The following is a 27,104-nucleotide window of genomic DNA, read 5'->3' on the forward strand; positions in this document are numbered from 1 at the left end:
GATGCGTTTGTTGTTCCTCATTATTCACCGCGCTGGCGAGATGCAATCTCCACATGTCGCCCTATGTCGGGTTCGAGTTCTGCGTGACGATGATCAATAAACAACACAAAGGCAACGTCTACGCCTAGTCATTCACTCGTAGGTCAAGTACGCAAGTACAAGTACTGTACAGTATACATGCGCATGTGCGCACTTGGGTAATTACTTACTTACACGCAAAGATAATAATAGTTGCATCCTCTCGGACAAGTTACCCGTAATGACCCAACAAGGCTAGTTCGCTGATGGCGGGCAGGTTCCATTCGTCGTCGTTGGCTGCATCAGTCGACCGCTGATTATTTTCTGCGCAGAGGGAGCCGTCGTCTAGAGGAATGGAGCGGCACAGAGCGCGCGCCCTTGGGTGCGGTCGGACCCAGAGGGGAAAACGGAACTCTCCAGCGATCGGAATCCACATCGGGGCGCGCGGAACCAACAGCCCCTGACCGGTGTGTGAGGGATGATTCTGTTCTCCCATTTTTTTTTTCGGAACAGGACACGCCGGGGCCTGCACTATCCTCGCACCTAGGTGTAAGCAACTACAGGTGCAGTGCAGCGCTGCGCTGTAAGTAGGCGTACGGAGGGGGCGCCGGCATCCTCGTACCCGTCGACGCCAGCAGCCTCGTACCTGTCGTGACTCCTCGTTGTGAAGGAGTCCAGGAGGCAATTTGAAACGATGACGCAGGCTTCGACGACGGAGCGGCGCTGCCAGAGGGTCTCAGAACCGCCCCCTCTACAGGCAGGCTCCAGGTCTGTCGCTCGCGGCGGCTCATGCTGCTGTTGGGTTGGTGCTGGAGCTGGCGCCGCCGAGACCGTCACGACTTGCGATGGTGTAATTGCCTAAAACGGACAAGCAGCAGCAGACGAAGCTCCCAGAGCTCGGCGACTCCGCCTCCCTCAGTGCGGGAGCGCCACGGGGCCAGTGCCGTCCGCCACGAGAATGGCCATGACATCAGACGCAGCACGAGGGACATGGCCCGGCCACATGGCACCATCAAACGGCTCGGCTTCACGGCTCTGGTTGCGCCTGGCGGCTTGCGCGTCGCCGCCTGCAATGCAACGTGGCCACCGGACGGGGCGCAGACGGGCGACCAGAGGTAGAGTAAACGAGAGTGCGAGTCTCGAAGCGACGCCACCGGTGACGGACGGACAGACGGCCAGGCAGACAGACGGACGGACAGCAGCAGGCAAGCGAGAGTCGGAGGGGAGGGAGGGGGGGAGGTGCAGAGGCACCTAGCCAGGCTCGCTGCCGGCTGACTATGGCGGGCCGACCTGGTGGAGTTGGGGGTCGATGCGACGGGCACTGCTGGGTGGCGACGAGGCGCAACACGCTGTTGCCGGGCAAGCAAGTGAGAAAGCAGCAGATGGCGGGGAAAAAAACGGGCGCCGGCTCTGTTCCAGGCAAATGTGGAAAACGGATAATGACTCGCTGGCCGTCGTCGAAATGAACCAAAGGGAAAAGGGGGGAGGGGGCGCGACGGTTTTCGTCTCTGGCAGAAAATTTCCCTGCCAGCCTGGGCAGGAGGTGGCAGGTGTCCTGTACTGTACACCTAAGCAGGTGGTGTGCACCGCGCTGGCTGAGTCGAGGATAAGTGAGTACGTACTGTTACGTGGTGCGTGCTTGTACGTATTCCGTAGCTTGCACTATTATAGCACTGTGCAAGTAAGTGGTAGGGACGTACTCCGTACGCCTGGGTGTGCTTGTGTCAATCAGCAGTGGAAAATTTCGCTAGCTCAAGACAATGGACACGTCCAGACTCGCCCGTATTCTGGACCAAGACCCATCGAGGAATTCGGAAGAGAAAACAGGCGACGGGGAAGAGGGTGAAAAAAAACTGGAAATGCCGCACGGAACGCGATGGCGGTTATGCCTATGCCGACACGAGCGACTGCTGCTCTGCTCGTGCACTGCGAGGGAGGCCTCACGGGAAGAGGGACGGGGAAATCGGGCACAAGGCATCGGCGGGAATCCATTTTCGTGCGACGGCACGATCCAGTATGGAATTGAAATGTCGCCGACGTCGCTGACGGTGGTTGATGATGGATGGATGGATGGATGGGTGGGTAGGTGGTGGGTGGGTGGACGAAGGATGCGCATGGCTTCAGGGGCCGATTTCATTGTTGACAACGTGCCGTGACGTGACCGCCCTGCTGTGCAGGTGCAGGCCACGAGTCGGCACCGCACCCAAGTGAGGGTGAGGTGCGCTTCTGAGCACTGAACGGTTACCAGGACTAGGCCAACGGTGACCGCTAGGTGAGCATTCGTTTGTGCGACGACGCCGCAGCAGGTACTGCGGATGCGCTTGCATGTGCGCCTTCGGCATGCTGCCTACGAGAACCCAGGTATAAAAAGTACTCGTGGTACTTGCAGTGTACCGTTGGCGGGTGGTATGGACGTACACTTAGGCATACCCGTGCAGCACGCCGCATGTACACCATATTTCTCTTGTTGTAGCACACCGTCACCCGGGCTCGTACACGTACATGCACGTTCAAGTATGATGAGCCCTTCCACGCTCGCACTTGCCGTGCAAGCCCAAGATGCATGCACGCACGGACGGCGGTCAATCGCCGGAAGGCAACCGAACTGTCCACATCCTGGCTGCGCCTTCTCAGCAGCCTGCCTGCCCACGGCATAGGACGGAAGCGCACCTGGGCAGGAACGTTGGCGGTACGTTGGCGGTACGTTGGTACGGTATTCTGTACGCAACTAGCATCGTGTTATTCCATATATCTGCCCGTACTCTGTACCGAGCAATACTTGCCCGCGGCTAGTCCGGTGGCAATCCATGCCCAAGCCGGCTCGCCAAAAAACGGGAACTCCCAGTGCCAGGAGCGCCCAAGTCTCGACGACGTATATCGCGCATAGCATGACGCGCTGGAAGCATCATGCTCGATACCTCCAACTGCCCATTGCTGGGTGCTATCCTGAGTGAAACCGCTTCTCTCCCCCCTCCCCCCCCGTAGCCCCCCCTAGCTCCCGTCCCTCAATACGACACGCCGCCTTCCCCTACCTACCTCCCTCCCTCCCCCCCATCAGCTTCGGAACGAGGCAATTTGGCGAGGCTCGCCGCTTCAACTGTTGACCGCAGACATAGCGCATAACACCAACAACCGCCTTGCCACCGATGGCAGCAACTGATCCGACTGAACTGACGGCACAGCCATGGCCACCCCCCCCCTGTGTCCACATCCGTCTGGTCTTCCACGGTGACGGTAGCCAGTCTCTGTCCTCTCCCCATCTCCTCGCCGTCTCGTCCCGAACGGAGACTTGTTGACGGATCGGTGTTGGCCTGCGAGCCTTTGATTTGCCCCCTCCCCCCGTCACCGCCATGCCGCATGTAATTTCAAGCAGATGACTCTGCCGTGAATGCCATGAAGGAGGCTCCATTTGCCGTCGGCAACCAAGATGACACGGCCGGAGCGAGGAGCGGCGCGAGGACCTTGTGGGATCAACAAAGCTTGCCAGCTGGACCTGGACCAGTCTTTTCTGGCTCTCTCTTTCGTCGGCCCCTCCCCTCCCATAATAAATTATAGGATATATGACTGCCTCCTGTCGCCTGCTCGAACCGAGTTTGCCACTCTCTTGCTGCTCCTCCACCTCCCTTCCTGCCCTCTGCTGCCCTCTGCTGCCCTCTCCTACCTTCTCTGGCCCTCTGCTGCCTTCTCCCGCCCTCCCACCTTCTCCCGCTCTCGCCTCCCCTTCTCCTGTCCTCTCCTCGCCTCGCCCACCCTCTCCCGTTCCCTCCACCCACGGCCGTCAGCGACATGTCTTCCGACGACAAGGCGGCCGAGCCGCAGGAGGCCGAGCGTATTCGCTGGGACGACGAGGAGCAGGGTCGTCGTCGTCGATCCAGGACCTCGCTGAGCCGTGTCAACTCGAGTGACTCTCTTGCCATTCGTGCCGTGCAGTCGCGAGGCGCCGTCGATCCTGCCTTGACCCTTCCGATTCAGTATCGCACCGTGTAAGCAGGCAATCCTTCAAGTCATCCATCAAGTCATCCATCAAGCCATCCATCAAGCCATCCATCAAGCCATCCATCAAGCCATCCATCGAGCCATCCATCAAGGGGCCGCCTCGACGCCCAGAATCCTTCCGCTGATGCGCTCCCCGTCGCAGCTCCTTCCAGATCGAAGAGTCCAAGGGCAAGGACCGCGTCGAGGCCGTTCGTGCTGCCGACACGGCTGCCAAAGGCACGCATCGCTCCCGTTTCTTGCCGCAGTCTCCCGCCCTCCCGAGCTAACCCGGTCTTGATAGACCTTGGTGACCTCGAATGGCATACCATCTCCCCCTCGGCTGTTGCTGAGCGGCTCGTGACCTCGTCGACCGATGGCCTCTCGGTGGAGCAGGTCCAGCGTCGACAGCGGGAATATGGCAAGAACGCGCCTTCGCCGCCCAAGACGAATCGGACCCTCACCACCATCGGCTACTTTTTCAAAGGCTTCGGTGGCATCCTCCTCGTCGGCAGCATCTTGGTCTTCATCTCGTGGAAGCCACTAGGCGAACCAAATCCTGCCATGGCCAACTTGGTGCGCTTGCCCTTCTCTCAGACGCCTCTTGGTCGTCTGCCTCGCGCCGAGAACACGTGCCTAATTTTGCCCGACGCTCCCAGGCCCTGGCCATCGTCCTGCTTGCCGTCTTCTTCATCCAGGCCGCCTTCAACATGTTTCAAGACTGGTCGACGTCGCGGGTCATGTCGTCGATCAAGGACATGCTTCCCGAGCACTGCCAGGTCACGCGGGACGGCCATCTGGTCGACGTGCCCGCCGAGGAGCTCGTTCCGGGAGACGTCGTCTCCGTCAAGGCCGGCAACAAGCTCCCGGCCGACATGCGCTTCGTCCACATCTCCTCGGATGCCAAGTTTGATCGCTCCGTCCTCACCGGCGAATCCCGTCCCGTCGCGGCAACCGTCCACCACACGGATGTGAACTACTTGGAAACGCACAACATCGGCCTGCAGGGAACCCACTGCATCATCGGTTCCGGCACGGGCATCGTCGTCGCCACCGGGGACAAGACCGTCTTTGGCCGCATCGCCAAGCTGACCAACGAGCCCAAGACGACCATGACGACGCTCGAGCGGGAGGTCTTGTACTTTGTCTTGTTCATCTGCGCCATCATGCTCACCATGATCACCGTGGTCCTCGTCGTATGGTACGTGCCGCCGTCGCTCGAGTGGCACCCGCCACCGCTCGTGATGTGATGCATGCGTGTCGATGGATGCCCGCGCTAACGCTGAAAAAGGGGCGCCTGGCTGCGGCGGGAGCACCCGGACTTCATCTCCGTCTCGGCCCTCATCGTCAGCTGCGTCAGCGTCGCCGTGGCCTTCATCCCGGAAGGCCTTCCCATTGCCATCACGGCCGGTCTCACCATCACGGCCAACATGATGAAGAAGAATGCCATTCTTTGCAAGTCGTTGAAAACCGTCGAGACTCTTGGCTCCGTCTCCGTCATCTGCTCCGACAAGACGGGTACCTTGACGCAGGCGAGTTCGACCCGGGACCGAGTCGGGTGCGCAACCACTTGCTAACGCTCACCTGCACAGGGGAAAATGACGCTCACGGACTGCTCCATCGGCACGAGAAACACGACGGTCGAATCCCTCGGAAGAGAGATTGCCTCCAAGAGGGAAGAGGGCGGGGACAAACGGCTCGGCACCTTTGGCCAGCTGGGAGCCTTGGCCGCGCTGTGCAACGCCGCCGAACTGGACGCGGCCCAGTCGGACGTTCCCATCGCGAATCGAAACATCTTTGGCGATGCCACCGACACGGCCATCCTCCGATTCTCCGAGTCCCTCGCCGACGGGAACATTGGTTACTTTCGAGGTTGCTGGCGCCGCGTCTTCGAGCTTGCCTTCAACAGCAAGAACAAGTTCATGATCCGCTGCTTCAACGTCACCCGCCGCGCCGTCCTCAAGCATACCCTTCAAGAGGCCGAGGCGGAGCGCTTCGGAGATGGTGACCTGTGAGCCCGCCTCCCCCCCCCCCTGTGCTGTCCGCCCGCCGCGACGTGCTGACCGGCGCCACCTCGGCAGCCTCCTGACCATCAAGGGCGCCCCCGATGTCCTCATCAATCGCTGCGCGCAGTACCTGCTGCCTTCGGGCGAGATGGCGGCCGTCGACGAGAATGTGCTGGCGACGCTCGAGCACGTCAAGAACATGTACTCCTCCGAGGGAAAACGCTGCCTGCTGCTCGCGCGAAAGATCGTGCCGGGCCACCTGGTCACGGCCGCCGCGGATACGCCCGAGTGCGAGAGCGAAATGCTCGAGCTTGCCAAGTCCGGCCTCACCCTCGTCGGCATGGTCGCCATCGTCGACCCGCTGCGGCCGGAAATTCGCGACGTCGTCTCCACTCTCCGCGGCGCCGGCATTCGAATCGCCATGGCACGTCGAGAACCCCCCCTCCTCGCGCGGCGAAATCTGCTAACCTCGTGCCAGGTCACGGGCGACTTTGCCCTCACCGCCCTCGCCATCTCGCGCGAGGCGGGCATCGTCACCTCCCTCCAGGTCGACGGCGTCGACAAGCTCGAGCGATTCCCCGACGGCGGGAGCTCTGGATCCGAGGACCTCGACGACGTCAAGGGCGCCTGGGCCGGCTCGCGCGGCGCCATCGTCATTAGCGGGCCCGAGCTGACGTCGCTCAACGAGCACCAGTGGAAGGTCCTGACCGAGTACGAGGAAGTCGTCTTCGCCAGGACGACGCCGGAGCAGAAGCTGAGGATCGTCCGCGAGTTCCAGAACAAAAACGTCGTGGCCATGACGGGCGATGGCGTCAACGATGCCCCGTCACTCAAGGCCGCCGACGTCGGCATCTCCATGGGCAGCGGCTCCGACATTGCCATGGAGGCGGCCGACATGATTCTCCTCGACTCCTTCTCCTCCGTCGTCATGGCTGTCCAGTACGGCCGCGTCGTCTTTGACAACTTGAAAAAGGTGAGCGTTGCCGCCGTCGGGCCTTGGTGCCCTGAGCCGATCCGGGGCGGTCCGTGGCTGACGACGTCGTAGGTGATTGCCTATCTGCTTCCGGCGGGCACCTTCTCCGAGTTTTGGCCCGTCATCACCAATGTCGTCTTCGGTCTTCCTCAGATCCTGTCGTCCTTCCTCATGATTGTCATCTGGTAAGCGGGACGGCTCCGCGGCCGGATGCCTCCACCACGGTCGACCCGAACTGACGTTGTCACCCAGCTGCTTTACCGATTGCGCCGCGGCGACGGTGCTGTCCTTTGAGAAGCCTGAAGCCGACGTCTTGCTGCGGCCGCCGAGAAACGTCAAGAAGGACCGGCTGGTCAACTGGCAACTCCTCCTCCAGGCCTACTTCGTCATCGGCTTGACGGAAACCCTGTGCGCCTTCGCCATGTCGTACTGGTACCTGGAGCGAAACGGCATCGCCTTCTCGGATCTGTGGTTCAGCTTCGGCAAGATCCCCGACAACGTGACGCCCGAGTACTACAGCCAGAAGCTCACGGAAGCGTCGTCCATCTACTTTGTCACCCTCGTCGTCATGCAGTGGTTCAACCTCATGGCTACGAGGACGCGACGGCTCAGCATCTTCCAGCATCCGCCCCTGTTCAACAAGGAGACGCAGAACCTCTACCTCTTTCCCGCCATTTTATTTTCCCTTCTCATGGCCTTTTTGTGGCTGTACCCGCCGGCGATCCAGAAAGTCATCGTGACGTCGGGCGTTCCCGCTGAGTACTGGTTTCTGCCCTTTGCTTTTGGAATTTATATCATCCTGATGGACGAGGCGAGGCGGTACTGGGTGAGGAGATACCCCAAGGGCTGCGTGGCCAAGGCAGCCTGGTAGACGGGATGCAAGAGTTCATTATGTAGATCGTGCCGTAGCTGGATAGTCTGAGATATTTTTTTACCACGTTCGATGGCACATCCCCGAGGCACCGCCGATTCCCTACGACATTGGCTTCTTTGCTCTCAGAACTGGTGGTGCATCGGCCGTCGTTCTCGCCAAGGTATCGAGGGGGGTTGGGGTTGGAGGGTCATTGGGCCGAACCTGGCGAGAGTTAGCCTGGTGGAACTCCAGTTTCTGCGTTCATCCTATCACGAAAATGCCGCAGTTTGCCATCATTGCCTTCTTGCTGAATATTCGGGGAGTCGAAACACGGGCGAAGAATCAACAGTGGAGACCTGGCGTCGGCGGTTGAGCTTGCGGGAAGTTCGGAGGCCGCGTGTATGTACTCGTCATACTCACTGATCTACTCTAGCATTGAGGGGTAATCAGCCTTCGCTTTTCACCCCCCCCCCCCCCTCTCCCCTCACTCTCTCCATCACACATATCCAAAGTCACGCAAAATCCAGAAAAACGCCTGCAAAACTTCCCTTGATCAGCCAAAATATCTCCTCTCTAGCTTTCCAGGCCGTTCTATCGGTACGCCATAGGCGTCCGAGGAGCCATGACCTTGCCGCAATGGAACTATCCACAGATCGAGGTAACGTACCACAAGAAAGCATCCGGGTGTTCGGCGGATCTGCGTGCCCATCGGAAGCATGCCTCTCGCGGCTGTCTGAAGGGGGCACGCGGATTTGTTGTTCTGAGAAATACCGGTGAACTTGATCTGGATAATACCAGCGAAAGGAGTTGCTTCTTGGAAACCTCCCTTCCCGCTCGCCCTGGCCGCCTGGGCTAACCAGAGCAGCCCTTCTCGTGATCCGTCAACATGTCGACCGATAAAATCACCTTCCTCACCAACTGGTAGGCGTGGGCCCGTGGATGAATATTCAAACCGGCCTGTGCGGCTGATTTTCTTGGACCGATAGGCACGCCACCCCGTACCATGCGCCGCTCTACCTCGCCCAGGCCAAGGGCTACTTTGAAGCCGAGGGAATCAAGGTCGCTCTGCTCGAGCCCAACGATCCGAGCGTGCGTCTCGTACCGTCGCTTCGCCTTGGAGGCTTCCGGCTAACATTTGCAGGACGTCACCGAGCTCATTGGCACCGCCAAGGTTGACCTCGGCTTCAAGGCCATGATCCATACCCTCGCTGTACGATGATGCGGCCTTTTCTTCCCGTCCGGGCAGCAAAAAGGCCATGGTTAACGAAAGAGTACAGGCCAAAGCGCGCCAGTTTCCCGTCCTTTCCATCGGTAGCCTCCTCGACGAACCATTCACGGGTGTCGTCTACCTCAAGGACTCCGGAATCACCCCGGACTTTGGCTCCCTAAAGGGCAAGCGCATCGGTTATGTCGGCGAGTTTGGCAAGATCCAGATCGACGAGCTCACTTCTCACTATGGCCTGACTCCAGCCGACTACACGGCCGTCCGCTGCGGCATGAACGTCTCAAAGGCCATCGTCAACGGGACAATCGACGCCGGAATCGGCCTCGAGAACGTCCAAATGGTCGAGCTCGAGGACTGGCTGACTTCGCAAGGCCGGGACAAGTCAGACGTCCGAATGCTTCGCATTGACGAGCTGGCCGAGCTCGGATGTTGCTGCTTTTGCTCCATCCTCTACATTGGCAACGAAAATTTCGTCGAGCAGCACCCGGACAAGGTTCGCGCCTTCATGCGCGCCGTCAAGCGGGCGACCGACTACGTCCTTGCCGACCCAAGAGCCGCCTGGAGGGACTTTGTCGACTTCAAGCCTGTCTTGGGAACCCCGCTCAACTGGAAAATTTTCGAGCGTAGCTATGCCTACTTCTCGCACGATCTCAAGAACGTTGAACGGGACTGGGACAAGGTCACCAAGTACGGTCAGCGCCTTCGGATCCTGAGTCCCGACTTTGTGCCCAACTACACCAACAAATTCCTCGAATGGCCCCTTGAGCCTGACTCGGCGGACCCCATCGGCGACCAGAAGCGCATGGTTGACCTCCAGAGGGAGGTTGCATCCTGCGGCGGCTTCCGCAGGCTTTTACCCGTTAGGATCTAAATCATGCGTATGACTGGGGAGGATGCACTATGACCAGCTGCATCGGCAGCGAGAGTGCTGATTCTTGAATCAAGGTGACTTCTTGGAAATGACACACTCCTGTGCAGTTCACTATATGTTGCATGGCTGGCCAAGAGCCGTACATTGAAAGAGCATCTTCCGTCGTGCTGGGTCAATTTTCACGGTTGAATCTTCTTGAAGTCATGGTGATTTGATTTGAAATTACATGACATGGGTCCAACACCACCGCCGCAAATATCGAAATGGTGCCCATAAAGTGGTGGTTCTTTGCCGACATTCCCATCTATCAAGCATGTAGATTTCTCTCGTGGTCACCCAGGGGCCGACTGACATTGACAGTTGGTCATCCTCTCATAGAACTCTCGTGTTCCCACATATATCTATTCAATTGGTGGTCATCTGGAAGGGGTACGAAGACCTACTCCTTGTTTTCCTCGTATAAGCTTTCCTCCTCCTACGCGCTTCGCGATGTCACAAGTGATATTCAATATTAGTTTCCAACATTGTGGACACACGTATTTCGACTTGCCTTTTTCGTCAACCCGTTGGTATCCACATCGTGTTCGAGAAGAAGATCCAGAAGTATTTACTAATGGATGGAGTCTTTCTTCCTTGTCACATATCCGTGCTAAAATAGTCGCTTTCGCTGATAGATGTTCAAATGTGAAGGAAAAGATCTGCTCTCCGTCAAAGATCTCATTGTGGCAACGGTGCATTAGTCTTGTAGCGCGTCAGCCCTTTCCTCCATCTTATTTCCGCTGGTATCTCGGACAATTGTGAAGTGTTTTGAACAACAGAAGCCGAATCCGGATGTCAAAACATTGTCCTAGTGAAATGACATCTCTCGCAATGCCATAGCAGCTTATTCTCGCCTTTCGCTTCATAATAAAGGGTTGATTCAAATATTGAGATGGGTCATGTCTACATTGTTCAACAAATCTGTGGATTTCGTGCATCGTACTAGAGCCCGCCGACATGGATCCGACATGTACAAGGCTCGAGTGGCATTGTCTAGAGGAGCTGTTGCCTCCGTGGTCGGTATAAAACTGATGAGGGGGAGGCGCAACGATGGTTCAGAATGTACAAGAAAAAGGGTATTAGCCCACCTGTTCCAGAACAGGCAGACAGAAGTGACAGAAGGGGAGTTTGCAGTAGAGGATTCATACCAGGCTACCATAACGAGGATGTGCCTCGACAGCCGCGACCGAGGTTCTTAGGCTACTGGCAGAAATTTTATAGTGTAGCTTTCTCTTGGAATCGTCCAACAGAATGAGGCTCTGGGTCAGGTCTCGTCGCCCAGCCGTGGGATGACAGAAATGGTCATATTTCCCGACGAAGCATTTCCCCAGGGGTCAGACGGGCATCAAGACGTGCCCACTAAGCCATGGCGTAAGTGGGAACGTACCTTCAAAGTCGTATGTTTCTTAGTGTTCAAATTTTGCGAAATCAAATAGCGTCCTCTTGTTCAGCTTTCGCAAGTCAGTGAAGTTCTATCCAACAACTTCTACAGCAACTACTATCACTCCCGCTATGGCTTGTCCCAGTCTTGGGGACTCAAGCATATATTGTACGCGGCACTGCTATATCCTGGTCTAGCATGTAAAATGAGACGTGAAATGCGTCGCCACTGTTGCCAGTCTGTGGGGTCTCCAGGGTGGTCCGTATTGCTGTCCCCGTACGCAGAACTGCCCGGCTGAAAGTGTCAGGTTTCATGCAACAGGCAGGAAGATGCACATCTCCCAACGATAGTCTATTTTTCTCTACAGCCGAAGTTGTCCTGAGAGGCAAGTAAATGCGTCGTGAAACGGTACGGTCTACACTGCCACCCCCGGCACCGCAAGACGACATCGGAAGGCCAAAGGTCAACGCCATGAAGATGGACCCGCCGCGTGGAGGTGGACTATTTGATAAAGTAGGACACAAAATACGGAACGAGACATTGGCGTGCAGCTAACAGCGACTTAGTCCTCGCATCCCATCTGATCTACGTCTAACAGGAGGGTACCAGAATGGAGAAAGATCGTGATCGGTGGACAGAGCCAGGGCACAGGGTCGAAAGCAACTTGCTTGAGACTTTTTGCATGTACCCACCGAGGAGAATTGTACCAAATTCCTGGCCCTGGGCTCAGAGAAGCATTGGTGTGCGCTACTTGGGGCCGTTCCTGTCGTCAGCTTGCAAGTGAATCTCGAGTGGCACACGTTCAGCCAGATGTGGACCATCACAGGCTGAACTCAGCTCATATGCATCCATCGCCTTACGAGGTCGTCGAATAACAATAATAGCCACAGTCCACTACGAGTTACAGCCAGGGTTAGCCTGCATATGTGGAGTGGACTCCTCCAGAGACGAGACCTGCCACAAGCAGGTATTTAGGTATGTTCCCCAGACAGATTACGTATTGCCAAGGTAACAACAGCATTGTCATGTGAATCGAGTGCTCTTCGGACTCGACTACCGATGCTGCGGTATATGCCACTTCGACCGCCATTTGCCGTAGGGGCAAGGTCCTAGTTGAACGCAAGCCGAGTCAGCGAGCTCCACGGATTCCAGCAGCCCGATTGGCACGTTGCCCCCGGGTTGAACTCCCTGTACGTCCTCTGCAAGCGGTGGACGTTGGGCCCTGACTCGGACAAAACTTCGGCGATGCTTTCGGAACAGCACCGCCCTGAATCAGGGTCGTGCTAACCATGACTCTCGCAGTATACCGGTTGCTTCCATTTATTGCGCAACATCCTCCTCCGGAAAAGGACTTGGGAACTGCTTCAACGGAAAATGCCAACTTCGCCGGGCGCAACGGAATCGGTCACGGGAATTCCCTGTTCGGTATGAAATCCAGAATTCTTCACAAGGAGAGCACGTGTCTGCCGGCTGGCGTTGGCGGGAGTTCAAGGGAGTGGAGCAGAAAGGGCAACCGGAGGCCTCTTGGAACTCTCTGACTGACTCCGTGCCAATAGCATTTGATTGTCAAGCTTTGACCGTGCAACTGATAAAACTAACAAAAAGTTCACATGACAGGGATGCCGAAGAAAGCACCTCAAGTGCTACTGGAACATAGAAACGACAGATGGCGAGACGGGAAACGCCTGTGTTCGTTGCACTCTTTCCGGAGAAAGATGCGAACGGGGGCTGAATGTTCGCTTCAAGCAATACCCAACACAGTAAGACCATTCACCGTCCTCGTGGCCACTGTCGGGGTCCAGTTCGTCATATTTTTCACTCAACAGACCATCCGTCTCCCTTCAGGTTGCCGAGTTCCGAGGACCAGCAATGGGTGAACTACCCCCGGCAAGGTATGTGCATAAGCCGCATGGAGATCGAAAAAGGTTCAAAGTTACCCTATGTCTGACAACGAGACCGGTTCAAGTCTGCTTCGTTGACGAGACGAGCGATCTTCAGACTCTCTACGACGACGACAAGGATGCCGCCCCTGGTCCCGGTCCTCTCAAGTCACTCCTCCCCGTCCGCCACGCAGGGCCGTCAAGTTCTCGACAACATGCCGAGCACGGCAACGTCCATTCCACGAGCAACATATTGCATGACTACCGAGACCTGGATCAGAGGACACTGTCCGCCTTCCCGCCAGGGTCCCGACTTGGGCTTTCAAATCGGGCTGATGCGACCCTGCAGGCAGGATTCTACCCGCTACACAGCTGGCGGGAAGCAAAGTTGATGAAGTATTACATTGAACACATGTGCAGCTGGGTAAGTACGTACCCGACCCGAGGGGCCATCATCAGCCGGCCCCAGAAACTGACGCTCGGCATCACCGTTCAGTTCGACCCCTGCGATTCGGCACAACACTTTGCCATCGACGTGCCGCGCAAGGCAATGTCATGTCCAGCGCTGCTCAACGCCATATTTGCCTTGTCGAGTCGACATCTGAGTCTAAAGGGGAAACACTTCGACCACTGGATCTCGAACCAATATCACGACCAGTGCCTGCAACAGCTTTCCAGCATTACAAGCGACACCCAGGCCCTTCTTGACGACGACTTGCTTGCGGCTACCGTCATCCTGCGAACGTTGGAGGAGATTGAAGGTGTGGATGCACTGCAATGATCGAACTATGGTGGCTGACAATGACATGCAGTACCACTACTTGGCACGGACAACGAAGGGCACCACCTGTTGGGAATCCAAGTGTTCATGGATGCCCACGGCTCATCGGCCATGGCTAGCAGCCTCAGACAAGCCGCATTCTGGGTTGGGCTGCGACAGGAAGTCACGACGGCAGTGGCAAGCCGGCGTTCGATTAAAATTACCCTTTCCCCCAACTTTGCTGATCCGTCATTTGCGCCCGCCGCCGACGAGGTCTGGACCCATCGAATCATGATGCACTGCGCCAAGGTCGCTCAATTTTGCTTCGGCAATCGTTCCCGGAGTATGGATGAATACCGGAACCTAGTCAAGTACGATGAGGGTTGGCTACGAGCTCGGCCGGCGACATTCCTCCCACTCGCGTACAGCGATTCCGATACAAATCGCGGGGAAGTGTTTCCTCACATATTGTATCTGAGTCATGCTGTTGGTTCGTTTGCCCCCTTTTCCATAGAACGGGCATGGCTGACGAGCGGCCTCCAAGTCGTCGGAGTGGTCCACAGCATTCTGGCACAGACACTCCTCATGTGCTACGATCCGACCCCGTCGACGATGGAGAACTCGCGAAAGGGGGCGCAAGTGGAACGTGATAAGTTGATACAACAGCAGGTCCTCCTACTCTGCGGAACGGCGCTCTCCAACGAGTCCACGATCCCGGCATTGATCACCGCATCGTTGGGAATAGCTACCTTTGGTGATAGATTTGACGACGAGTACGAACGACAGGCTCTACTGGGGGTTTTGGTCAAGACCGAGGCTGACCATGGATGGCCTACAGGGCAGATACAAAGAAATCTGACAAGTACATGGGGTAGGAAATATGCGCAATACAATACTTGATGAAGAGCCACCATACTTTGAATACGACACCTTTCCCCAATGATGTTGTGAACGCAAGAAAAAGAAGCCGGGGAAGCAAAGCATCAAGCATACGCTAGCTTTCAAGGGCATTCCTGCGCGCCACATAAATCATGACTCTGCAAGGGAATCTGCGGCCATTCGCTGACTGCTCTTCCTCGCTGGTCGAATAATACTTGGGTGGTATGTTTGGCAGACCTGGATGTTGGACGGAAGTTACCTATCTGAGGAAACCGTTGCATTACGACGGGTTGGGAAAGTTTGACCGAATAAGCCGCGTTTCTCTAATTACTAGGCATTACGTGTACATCGGTCTCAATCCCAAAAAGGGGGGGTTCGGAAAACAGTCGAGACATTGGGGCATGCCCCCCTGAAAGCCCCATGTGGCCCTTGGCGTGCCCATATCAGGACCATTCCCGAGTTCGACTGCCGTACAAGAATTCGACGCAGTGAATTAAACCCGTTTCTCTCCGCAGTTTCAATGTTTTCCGGATTCGTATTGGAGATCATCACGCGATTACTGCTATCCAGCTTGGACATGATAGTTTCGTACCCAACGTAGGGTTTTTAATCGTGCAGTGGCCAAGCAAGTGGATATTACCTACAGGCAATATTGAGCCTGAACTATTGCTTACCTTGACTAGTGTATATTTATAGCCAAGGGTCCATGAACCCCCAGTGGAGTTTGCTCATCCTCTTAAGCATTTTTTCCACATACGGAGTACCTACAACTGCTTGGTGTATTCCTATATGAAGTACGGAGTGCGGATACCTGTAATACTTGATTGGATCTAATCGTACAGCAAGCAAGTAGTAATGGAAGAAATCCAGCAATGAAACTGACGATCAAAACACCCATAATCATCAACCTTTCCCTTCGCCCTATAATCTCTCATGTTCATTACAAATCGACAGAATCACGGTTTGCTGAAGCCACCTTGGGCTAGTCAGAGAAGCATGAAACATACTGTGTAGGCTAAGTACTCCTGGTTTGGCCCTGGCTATACTTGATTGCCGTTGCCCTAGGCTCGAATAGGTCTGCCCTGCGAAATGGTATGTGCAGTTTGTATACAAGTATATAATATAGGCGTTAAATAGGATTGTTCTTCCGTCGCTCCAGGAATGTAGCACCACGTTTCCCCTGACGCCAGTGGCTCCATGTCTGAACCAAGTTAACTCTAAGTACGGAGTATGCTGTTCCGATAAGTGACCTGCATTTTGCTCGAATATTCCTCTATGGATGAAATCGGCCTGGGTTTCAACCAAGAGGTCCCGCGGGCACTATGGATTTTTGCGAGCACGACAAACGAAGCAGGAAAAGAAAGGTCCCGCAGACGGGCAAGCCAAGCCGTATGTCGCTGAAGTGAAGCACGGCATTTCCCACACCCGCAACTGATCCATGTCTTAAACTCTTCAGAGTCAACCATGCTGGGGGCGGGGTGGCGGCATATCGATCCGGCGTCCTAGCTTGTCCTAGCTGAAAGCAAACAGCGGAGCGGCATACCAACGGCCAGATCGGCGCCCACCGCATCGCATGATCTTCAGCGCGTGTCGTAATGGCCAAGTTGGCAAAGATCTTACCCTTTTTTGTCGACTAGGTCTCAACTAGGTCTCGACTAAGGGTAAGCTAGACAAAGTCGGCATCCGGCAAAGAATTCATACACGCGAACCTTCTCGTCCTTGCATCAACGATAAGGGCAATTCTCCCATGATTCAGGGCTAAGATCCGGAGCATTCAGAAGAGGACATCCGAACGGCTTTCTATATTAGGACTAATGTTCGGAGTGAGTACCGTCACCCTTGATTCGTCGTTATTACACGTCATCCGCTATTTGTCAGTTGTCGCCTTTCTGATAAGATTCTTGCACATGTGAGAGTGCAAAAACGTACTATGCACGTCCACCTGTTGCTCCGGCGATATTCAACTGGCTGTTTCCAGTGAAACCGATGTTCGGCTAGTACAGCTCAAACCGAAGTTCTGTCGCGTTCACCAACTTCTCCGTTCCGGCGGTGGTACGGACATTGCAGCTCATGCCGTTCGTCAGCGATCGCCTGTCACCGGGTTCGCCGAGCCCTGCGTTCCTAGTCCATTGGGCTATGCTAGACCCTCATCACCGGAATAGCCGGGCTACTAACCACATTCAACGAATGAAGCTCCGGCGCCAATATGGAGAACTTTCCTACGCTTCCCCCCCCTCCCCCCCCCCCCCCCCCCCCCAATGCTGCTCACTCGTTCATATTGCTAACAGAATCTCGACACAGACCTGCACGACAAGGCTTTCCCGGTTAAATTAGATGCCATCTTCGCCAGAATACTGGTGATAATATCAATCGTCTGTCCGGACGAAATATGAAACAAGAAGCCGCACGGAGCCGTTCAATTTGTCGACAAATTACCCTGTGGACATGAATACTGTAACAAATAAGCGCAGTGTGATGGCAAGGGGCACATCTTCGTTACTCCCTCGTCGACACCGGCAAATGGATGGGGCCAACCTTCAAGAATCATATAAAGGAGAATGAATACAAGGCCAAACCATGTCGGTGGGTTTGAAGCAGCCACCAGATTACGATTCCATTCAATGTCAAGCTCAACCCCTCAACTGGGCCGTGGGTGCCAACACCACAACGATGCATGCTCACCACTCATGCAGGTCAGCATCTTAGCACACCCGCATTAGATATTCACATCGATTGACTGGGCCAACAATACAGTACAGTCACCACACGACGACCCCCCAACTCCACCGTCGAGGGCTCGAGCATGTGTTATACGCAGGAATGCCTCATAGGTTCCACCGGCGGCCAAGGATCTCGGGATACTTGACATCGTGGAGCAACTTGCCTGGAGTGAATCATTTTGCGATCTGCAATCTCAGTATCGTGCGTCTACATCAGCGTACCTATAGGTTGCTCTTGACTTGAGGCATTGCCGTTGAAATGCCCCCCGCGTTTCTTGCTTGGGCATCGTGCTGATCTACGTACAGCTGTAATTTGGCGTATCAGGCAGGCTTACTCCACCCAACTGTGCCAACACAATGTGCATGTACACTTGTTCGCATATTCAAGACATATATAGTATGTGTTCACCAATGAGTACTGGCCCTGCTGACCATGGATGACGCAAGCTCACCTGCTACCATTGCGGCATAGAATATTGGGCCTTCCTCATGGAGTGTGAATCATTGACCCATCCCGGAACTCTTCTTGAACAATTTCCGAGACGCATTTTATTGCGTTTCTCGTGTATTTCTCCCTCCCGAATGACAAACATCCTTTGCTAACCGCCTTATTCTGTGCAGGCAAAGTGTTGTGACGGAAGGATGTCGAATGATGATGCCCCATGCTGCGAAATACTGTTTATCTTTCGTGTTCATCATGGCAGTGCCCGGCTCGTCCGAAATACCTAAAGCGAACTGCATGTAGGGTGTTCAGCGGCGCAGCGTCAAGGCAGCTCTTTGGGATGAGTCTCATAATCAAAAGCTGCTCCATTGTGTTTATCGCCCCTTTAATGATGGGCAAGACGGTACCTATTCGTGGGGCAGCCGAAGCAGATGCTCATCATGCTGCACCACCATGAATCTCCAACGTGCTCACCACGAAATACGTCGGCAGTTGGTTCCTCCAGCTACCGTAGATGAGCAGCGTGGGGTGGCACTTGATGATATCCGGCGGTAGGCGAGCGGGAATCGACGGATATTGTGGTACTAGTCCAGTCTTGTAGATTTTGTTGCGACCTGCCTCATGGGTGACAAAAATTGAGGGACGTTTGCGCAACTGCAGCATGGGGACTCGAAGAGGAAGCTGACTATATCAGAGTCATCGATGGCGGGATAGGAAGACATTAAGATGATAGCAGCCGGCTGCTGTTCGTATGATTTTGAAAGGAGTGTTCCTAATTATACGAACCGTTTTCACTGTTGTATAAGTACAATTAGGAATAAGTACTCTCTGAAAGTTGCAAAGACAATTTCGGAGTGTGCATTTCTTAGAGATTGCCCTCAAACTGTTTTTTCAACATGAACAAGCGCTTGGCGAAGCGGTCCACGACCGCGATGATGACTGTGTCTCTCGTCATGGCGATGGCGTCGGTTGGACTTGCAAGCCAGCCGATGTCGCGCGGTGGCCCCTTCGACATCATCGATGTCCAGAACTGGGTAAATCCGGACAACATGTCCTGGGACGACTACAACGCGCCCCCTGGGACAAGCTGGGCCGATCCGTCTCGCAAAGGGTCCAGCCGCAACTTCAACATCGCCCTCGTCACCCTTGACTACAGCGATAAACCGTTTGTCATCACTCAGCCTCCCAACTCAACAATATTCGGCAACCCCCAGGCCAGCGCGGCCAACTTTGCCCGCAAGGACGTTCCCGGCTTCTACCGCGACTTTCTCAACAGGCCGACGAAGCTCAACCGTGGCCATACGCTTCACGAGTACTGGATGGAGGATTCGGCGGGCCGTTTCGGAGTCGACCTGACCGCCTTTGGCGTCTATCGAATGCCGGCCCTGTCGTTCCAGTACGGCATCGAGGCCATCAACCCTGGGGGTTGCCCGTCCGGATTCAGATGCGGCCTGAACATCCGGCGTGACGGCCTGGGACTCTGGCGCAAAGACGTCGGAGATGAAGTTGCCAACTCGTTCGAGCTTGTCTTCATCCTCTCCGCGGGCCAGGATGAGTCGGCGACGTGGCGCGAGTTTGGCGAGATGAAGTTTGGTTCGAGGCAGAACGTGTCGAAGACGTTCGGGCCACCCCGGGGCGCGGACGGAAACGACACCCTCCCCAACGCCGGCATCACGCGGAACAACCTGTGGACGTCGTGGGCTTCGGCCGCCACCATCTGGCCCAACGCCGGCGGTGGTTCGTCCACGCAGGCCGAGAGCTCGGGAATGGCCGTGTATGCGCACGAGCTGAGCCACCTGCTCAACATCGGCGACAACTACAACAATCCGTACAGCGAACCGATGCGGCGAGACTACACGGGCCCGTGGTCCATGATGTCCCGCGGATCGTTCAACGGCCCTCGAGGACCGCACTCGCGATGGCAGATCCCACCCGTTTACGGCGGTTCCATGGGCTCCCTGCACACGATGCGCGACAGGCACCAGCTTGGCCTCGTCGAAGCGAGCACCATGCTGCGGGTGCCTCGACCTGTTCTCGAGGCTTCGGGGCCCGTGGTGGCACGCCTCACGGCTCGATGCGTCAACGCAGATCTGCTGGCCCTGCGCGTCGAGATGGGCACCGACCTCTCGCCGGACTGCGATTATAGGAGAGATGCGTATTGCGACGGCGGAGACTACAACCACTATGACGTGGAGGTCATTGACAGGATGGGTGCCGACTCGTTCCAGCCCGATTCCGGCGTCATGATCAGCAAGTCCAAGGACCAGGACGACCAACCCTTCCAGTGGACCATCGACGCCAACCCGCAGGACATCAACCAGGTAGACTTTTACCGACCGAATGGCACGGCAGCCATGATGTCGCTAGGCGACTATCGGCAGCTGTCGGATGCGCTGTTCCACGCCGGCACCCGGTCGGGGAGCAAGTTCGAGTACGCCGACAAGGTGAATTCGCTTCACTTCTACATCGTCGAGAAGCACCGAGACCAAAGGGGCATACTCTCCTACACCGTCGGCATGAGGTCCCTGCGCTCTTCCGAGGGCAGCGAGCACGGGGCGAAGCTGAGCGCCGGCAAGCCGGTGATGTCCCAGGAGCTGACCCCGACAGGCAAGGGGGTCTTCTGCTCCTTTAACCTCACCAACAACGGGACCAAGTCGGCGACGGGGAATCCGCCGAAGGATATGCTGCCGTACCTGGGCTCCGACATCTATCGGTTGCAGGCCAAAGTCGAGGGTGCCGGGTGGAGGGTCGAAGTTCCCAACGCACTGGCCGTGGCCAAGTTCGGCGAAACGGTGGCGGTGCAGGTAGCCGTGGGGGCATCGACGGCAGCGGATGCGCGAGCCAAGGTCATGCTGACGGTGCAGTCAGAGTCGGATCCCAGAGTCAGGGCAACTGCTGCGTGCGAGGTGCCCAAGGGCTGAACGTCGAAATCCCTCGCTCACGGACGGTGTCACGGCGCAACAGCAAGCCTCTAGCATGGCCGTTGCAGCGCCTGGATTCACTCTTTCGCAGCACGCCAAGTCGTATCAAGGGGAGACGCGAGGATGCAGTCGACGCATCCATGCTGCCACGGGCCACGCGGGTAATGGGGGTTCGCGGGTTGGTTTTGCCGCGCTGGCGACTCGCTTGATGGCGTGCCAGGTCTGGGAGTGCACGTTCTGCAGTTTACTACTTCTCCGCGTTGTTTGGTTGGTGTTTATCCTCGAGAAACGTTCTTTCACGATACACACTTTGAATCGTGGCATCGTACATCATCGTGGATGAGGCTGCCATACGTCTATTACCGTCAGACTGCATAGGTGCACACGTCAGCACCAACGCCACTGCCGTCCGGAGTGCACGTTCTGCAGTTTACTACTTCTCCGCGTTGTTTGGTTGGTGTTTATCCTCGAAACGTTCTTTCACGATACGCACTTTGAATCGTGGCATCGTACATCTTCGTGGATGAGGCTGCCATACGTCCATTACCGTCAGACTGCATAGGTGCACACGTCAGCACCAACGCCATTGTCGTCCCAAAGCGAGGCGAGTTTAAAATGACACGGAAGCTTGACATGTCGCATATGAGCAACGTGAATGGAGAACGGGCTAATCAAGCATCGAGGTGCATGAAGCCGAGCCATTTCGGTTAGGACGAGCAGCGGAAGAGTCCATGGGAGGTGCTTGCCTTGGACAGCGCAGGTCGGACCGAGAGCCAAGGCCGCTGAAGAGGCGGCTCCTGATGACCTGCGAGATGGCTAATCAGCAATGTCGTGAGCCTTCGAATGCACGTAGGTGTCGTGTGCGCATGCCTTGAAGGGCGAAAGCAAACCTGGGTGTTGACAAAACACCATCTCCATCCCAAAGCAATGTGCCTCCGGAATCCAGCAGATGGGATGGGTCGGGGTCAGGGTCGACATGTATGAAGTCCCGAAGCAAGTTGTGATGCATGTTTCGGCCTGTTAACACGTTGATCTTTCGTCTCGTTTGAGCCTTTTGAGGTATTTCAAGTCTTTGGGCAGGGAGTAGATTTTTTCAGGTAACACGTGTTTTCATCGTCACCGATGCTGGCATGAACGGTGTGCGGGATGCGCCTGCCAGAAGTTGCCAATGCTGGGCAATGATCGATTGATGTCTGGCAACCCCAAGAAAAGCAGCAAGAACAACTGGCAGCGATCTCGGGCACAATCCAGGTTCGCTACCTAAGCTCACCTTCACTGTAGTTGTACCCATAGTGCTCCCTACAGGCACTGTAACTCCATTCGCTGAAAACTAGACCAATCGACTGCAATTTCGCACTGTGCTTCAGTATGTGGAACAAGTGAACGCATTGGTACCAAGCAGCACCGTACCTCACTATGCCTGCACCCACATGTGCTCCGTACTGGTACCGTTGCGCCGTATCCTGAACTGGAGTTGATAATCTAATACTCCAAACTACGCACTGTGCTGCAGTGCGAGGAACCTGGAACCAGGACACGCATTGGTAATCATAATCAGTATAATTAGCAGAGCCCTCCCTCACTGCACCCATACGTCCTCCGTACAGGCACCATATCTCCATTGAATGCATAAAATAGTGGACCGATCTACTCCAAACTCCGCACTGTGCTGCCGTGCCTGGAACAAGGGAACACATCAGCACACTAAAGCAGAACCCTTCCTCACTATAATACCTGCGGACCATGTGCTCCGTGCTCTACTCCGCACTGTACCCGTACGGCACCCAACTGCACTAAATGGGGAAAATAAGTACTAGGTAAGTACTGTACACTGAAATTAAGTACTCCGTAGAACGGTCCCTCCTCCATAATTCGTACTGTGTGCAGTGCGTCAAATTGAACGCACTATAATTGCAGCTGTACTGTGGCAACGCGCTATTATTGTGGCACAGTGCGCTCCCTCATTTGCACGCTGTGGTGCCCCAGGCTCGCCTTTTGCTTTTCACCGTTTTGCCCCCCTTCAAGTGTTCGTGACGCGGCAAGGGTCGTGACGCGGAAACGCTCACAACCTCCTTCGCCTTGCGTTGCGACGGCGCTCATTCGCTCACCGCCATCTCGAGCCGGCCATGAAGGCCTCCTTGCGCACCGCTGCATGGTGGTTCTTCGCCCTCCTTTCCACCCTAGGCTGGGCAAGCAAGGTGGCCGAGGCCAACGCGCACGATGCTGTACGTCATCCCCTCCGTCCACCCCCTCCGTCCGTCGGCACGCTTTTTGCCGCCCGCCCCCTGTGCCCTTGGATTGACTCGACTAAATGCTCAGCCTCAGCCCTTTGCGTCCGTCACCGAGGTGCATCAAATTCTCGTGAGCATGCAGCTCGCCCAGAACCAGTCCACCGGCCAGAGGCACGAGGAGGAGAGGACCCGGCTGCTCAAGTCCTTCGACAGGAGGAGTGGCAAATGGACAACCAACCATCCGCGGCATCGCCTGCTCGACGCCCTCCACGGCTTTCTCAGATATCGTACAAGGCAGGCCGGAGAGCTGACGAGGCTCCGCAATCTCTACAAGGGCGTCTCCAAGTCCCAACGGGCCGTACGTCACCCATCCAAACCAGTTCCCGCCCAGCCATGACTACTCCTCCTAACCTGCCTGCCTGCTTGCAGCTGCTGGAACATCACCTGTCGTACTCGTCCAACTTCGACAAGGTCGAGCGGAAGCTCCATCGCAACCAGGCGCTATGCGACGCCATTGTCGATAGCGCACTGCTCTTCTACGGCCTGGACTTTTCCGACCTTGCCTCCCACGCCCGTGAGAGGGAAGCGGCTGGCCACTTGGCCGAAAGGACGGCCGTCTCCCAGGCGCTGAAGCACATTGTTCGTGACTGGACGGCCGAGGGCGAACATGAGAGGAACGTTACCTTTTCATGCATGCTCCGAAGCCTCAATCAGCTTTTCCCAACACGACAGGCGCTCGCGCCCGTCAAAATCCTGCTTCCCGGCGCCGGCTTAGGAAGGCTTGGCCACGAGATCCACCGCCTTGGAGGTACGGTCAATCACGCGGACTCGCAGCCTTGCAGAATGGAAGTGCTCTGGCTAATCCGTCCAAGGCTTCGAGGTGACCATGAACGAGTGGTCCATGTATATGAATGTCGTCTACAGGTATCTCGAGGAGCATGGGCGCATGCACGAGAACACCTTCTCCCCCTTTGTCGACGGCTGGTCTCACCACGCCGCGAATGAGGACATGTTTCGGGAACTTCACTTCCCGGACACCAACGTCGACCCCAAGTCCGTGCTGATGGTCGAGGGGGACTTTATCACCGCATTTTCTGCTCAGGAAGGGCACTACGACGTCGTCCTCACCTACTTCTTCATCGACACGGCCCGCAACCTCATGAGCTATTTTGACACCATCAAGAAGGTGCTGAGACGTGGAGGCTATTGGATCAACCTCGGGCCCCTGCTCTACGGAACCGGTCCTTTCGTGCAGCTGTCGCTTGAGGAAATCATCAAGGTCACCGAGGCAATGGGATTCGAATATCAGGAGACGGATGAGACTTGCGGCCCCTTAACCTTTGAGAACGCAACCGTCAGGAGCATGGAGGCCATCTATGGCTTTGATAAAAAGGCCCTCACCAAGAGTTCATACAACGCTCAGTTTTGGGTTGCCAAGCGGCTATAGTACGACAGTTTTGTTTACCGCACCCAAATGCACATACATGTCACATAAACATCATGGTACATACACTTTTCCTATCAAGGAAATATAAAACGACGAGTCGTTATCCTCGGCACTATGAAGCGCATATCTCGCGAGCTATACGGCCCATCTGTCCGATGTTCCATTCTCAGATGCTCGAATTCTAACCTCGAATCGGCTCACCGGTCACCGGGTTGTCCCCCGGCAGCTTGTCGAGGGGACCATTCAAACCAACCTCCTCCCTCGGTGCGTCCGTCTCGATATCCTGCCGTCTCGAGCGCCCTGGTCCGTCCGGTCCAATATTCAGACTGCAGCTGGGTGCATCTACACCCTGCGGGCCGGTGCAAGTATCCATGGCCCTGCCGAGGGCGTTCTGGTCCGTCCAACCGTTGAGAAAGTCTCCATGCAGTCCGTATCCCGTGGCGTCGCCCATGGCCCAAACCCACCTGTTGAAGTCCTTGACGGCACCAGTGTCATAGAAGAACTCGAGGAAGACGGAGAGGATGGCAATTGGGTGCGATTTGGGGCATACCCCAGTATTGTAGTCTCCGATTGCCGGAAATGCCATCTGCACCCGGCATGAGCACCGATCAACGAAAGTTGGTTCATAGCTTTGCGCAAAGGGGGGGGCATGTGTACAGAAATGCGTGGGGAAGGGGAACATACGTGACTCTTGTGGTCCGAGCTGTCTAGATTGTTTCCGTCCCAGCAAGATGGAAAGAAAGTCTCCGCTCGGAGGCGATCACACTGCCTCGTTGGAAGATGCGGTGTGTCTGGCACGTTTTCTTTCCCCAGACAGACGTGAGAAATGGCCCGTTGTGCCGGGTTTGAGTGGTCGTACGTTCTATCTTTATGTGAGCACAGCTCCTGGCTCCGAGGTATTCGGACTGGTTGGGGAAAGAACACACCTCAAATAGGGGTTGCCAACAACCATGCGCAAGCCGGCAGGCGGTGCTCGAGCATGTGGCATGCCGTTGCAGTTCGTACGTCCTTCTGCGTAGTCGCATGCCCGGTTGATGTAATAGGCCGCCTCAACAGGTCAGCATAGGAGGACGGGTTCCAAGCATGGGGTTCGCCGTTTCTGCTCACTATTCCCTGCATCTCCACGATCTCGAACCTGCCATCGTTTCTCTGATGGTACAGCTGCGGCTGCCAATAGTTGCTGTTGTCCAGCAGCTTGTCACAGGTTGTGGCATTGGCAGCTTTGGCCGCCTCGTTGGATTCTGTAAGTGCAAAGGCAGTGCCGCCCACAACAGCATGCACATGGGGTGATACCACGCCGGGATAGACGATGGGATCACCTCGTTGAACCGTTAGAGTTGCGCAGTTCACCGTGAACAGCTGGGTAAACGCTCCAGGGATGAAGAGGCCACCGAAGCTTGCGATGAACATGAATAGCATGGCGACGGTTCAGATACAATATGGAGAAGGGTGCGTCAGATGATGCTCCGAGCCTGATTAGTTTCATTTTCCTTTTCAGTCGCAGCCAATCTCCGGCTTTTATACCTTTCCGCCGCTTGAGAGCGATTTCTCCTTTCCCTCGCACTCTTGTTCTGTCTCTCTCGAGAATCTGAGTCGCTACCACCCCTCAGTCGTGATCACACCTTCATCGCTCCACTTTCGGGCCTTGTTTGTACGCTTGCTCCGGGTAGAAGCTGCGAACTTCTGAAGACCAAAGCAGCTTGAGAATACGGCCGACGCAGAGCCGTCCAACTCCAGAGACTCTTGTATCAAGACTTCACCCTTCCGCAAGATATGCCACCTTCAAAGTTTCGATTCTCAAGCGCAGGAACTTGAAGGCAGTCGGAAAATTATTCACGGGGATGAATGGGATGTACGCAAAAGTGCCGCATTGGGGCCGAGTATTCATATCCTGCTTCCCCATGGGGACTGAGGCCGAGGAGGTTTTGCATTGAAGTTTGGTACGCTCGGTGCGCCTCTTCTGTCTGGTCGCATCCAGCCGAGGTCAGGTGCGACATCCAAATACATCGAACCCGCAGCTCCGCTGAGAGGAATCCTGAGGAGCATTGGGGTCGGCTTCGGGCGGTTGCTGGATGCCGTCTCTCGAACGATACAAGGCGCAGGATTTCAGGCACATGGGATGCTGGTAGTCACAAAGTTTGAAGATTTCATGCATGATTTTGTATCCTGAACGTGCAATCACCCAGAACATATTTGACAGCGTTCCACAAAGATTGTAGCTTGAACACAACTCGAAATGGCAAGACTAGAGGTAAGCACACCAACTCATTATTAACGCTTGGCTGGCGGTTTCTAGACTTGAACTTGATATCATCAAACCCTTCGTAGTATCATCTGAGGTGCTCTCGGCACGTGAAACTCTCGGGTGCAATGGCCAAGGAAAGGGATCGGCTAGATGAACGGTGTTGGGAGCACCCCCATGTTGTTGACCCATGTTCAGAGATGAAAGGTCAAACTACAGCGGATTCTCGTCCATAATCTACCGA

The 27,104-nt window shown here is 55.8% G+C and overlaps 7 protein-coding genes across 7 annotated transcripts; 6 read left to right on the forward strand and 1 right to left on the reverse strand.

Moving 5' to 3' along the window:
- Positions 1-3,804: 3,804 nt before the first annotated feature.
- Positions 3,805-7,840, forward strand: DCS_03561 (Na,H/K antiporter P-type ATPase; the record flags this gene model as incomplete). The annotated part of the gene is made up of 9 exons (XM_040800880.1): positions 3,805-4,001; positions 4,157-4,245; positions 4,295-4,566; positions 4,650-5,191; positions 5,282-5,548; positions 5,621-6,001; positions 6,072-6,969; positions 7,042-7,154; positions 7,222-7,840. 9 exons carry the CDS (start codon positions 3,805-3,807, stop codon positions 7,838-7,840), a joined length of 3,378 nt encoding a protein of 1,125 aa, XP_040655913.1.
- Positions 7,841-8,708: 868 nt separating this feature from the next.
- Positions 8,709-9,918, forward strand: DCS_03562 (nmt1 protein; the record flags this gene model as incomplete). The annotated part of the gene is made up of 4 exons (XM_040800881.1): positions 8,709-8,743; positions 8,809-8,911; positions 8,964-9,032; positions 9,100-9,918. 4 exons carry the CDS (start codon positions 8,709-8,711, stop codon positions 9,916-9,918), a joined length of 1,026 nt encoding a protein of 341 aa, XP_040655914.1.
- Positions 9,919-13,207: 3,289 nt separating this feature from the next.
- Positions 13,208-13,999, forward strand: DCS_03563 (uncharacterized protein; the record flags this gene model as incomplete). The annotated part of the gene is made up of 3 exons (XM_040800882.1): positions 13,208-13,230; positions 13,294-13,642; positions 13,688-13,999. The coding sequence occupies 3 exons, from the start codon at positions 13,208-13,210 to the stop codon at positions 13,997-13,999; spliced, it is 684 nt and encodes a 227-aa protein (XP_040655915.1).
- An 87-nt stretch (positions 14,000-14,086) lies between these two features.
- Positions 14,087-14,878, forward strand: DCS_03564 (uncharacterized protein; the record flags this gene model as incomplete). Its single annotated transcript, XM_040800883.1, has 1 exon — positions 14,087-14,878. One exon carries the CDS (start codon positions 14,087-14,089, stop codon positions 14,876-14,878), a length of 792 nt encoding a protein of 263 aa, XP_040655916.1.
- Positions 14,879-18,915: 4,037 nt separating this feature from the next.
- Positions 18,916-20,940, forward strand: DCS_03565 (mucin; the record flags this gene model as incomplete). The annotated part of the gene is made up of 1 exon (XM_040800884.1): positions 18,916-20,940. The coding sequence occupies one exon, from the start codon at positions 18,916-18,918 to the stop codon at positions 20,938-20,940; it is 2,025 nt and encodes a 674-aa protein (XP_040655917.1).
- Positions 20,941-23,066: 2,126 nt separating this feature from the next.
- DCS_03566 (uncharacterized protein) lies at positions 23,067-24,618 on the forward strand (the record flags this gene model as incomplete). Its single annotated transcript, XM_040800885.1, has 4 exons — positions 23,067-23,165; positions 23,260-23,529; positions 23,601-23,979; positions 24,044-24,618. 4 exons carry the CDS (start codon positions 23,067-23,069, stop codon positions 24,616-24,618), a joined length of 1,323 nt encoding a protein of 440 aa, XP_040655918.1.
- A 181-nt stretch (positions 24,619-24,799) lies between these two features.
- DCS_03567 (uncharacterized protein) lies at positions 24,800-26,037 on the reverse strand (the record flags this gene model as incomplete). Its single annotated transcript, XM_040800886.1, has 4 exons — positions 24,800-25,204; positions 25,303-25,480; positions 25,545-25,666; positions 25,726-26,037. 4 exons carry the CDS (start codon positions 26,035-26,037, stop codon positions 24,800-24,802), a joined length of 1,017 nt encoding a protein of 338 aa, XP_040655919.1.
- Between the last annotated feature and the right edge of the window lie 1,067 nt (positions 26,038-27,104).

Source organism: Drechmeria coniospora, chromosome 02 (genome assembly GCF_001625195.1).
Source record: "Drechmeria coniospora strain ARSEF 6962 chromosome 02, whole genome shotgun sequence".
In the NCBI taxonomy this organism is placed as follows: Eukaryota; Fungi; Ascomycota; class Sordariomycetes; order Hypocreales; family Ophiocordycipitaceae; genus Drechmeria; species Drechmeria coniospora.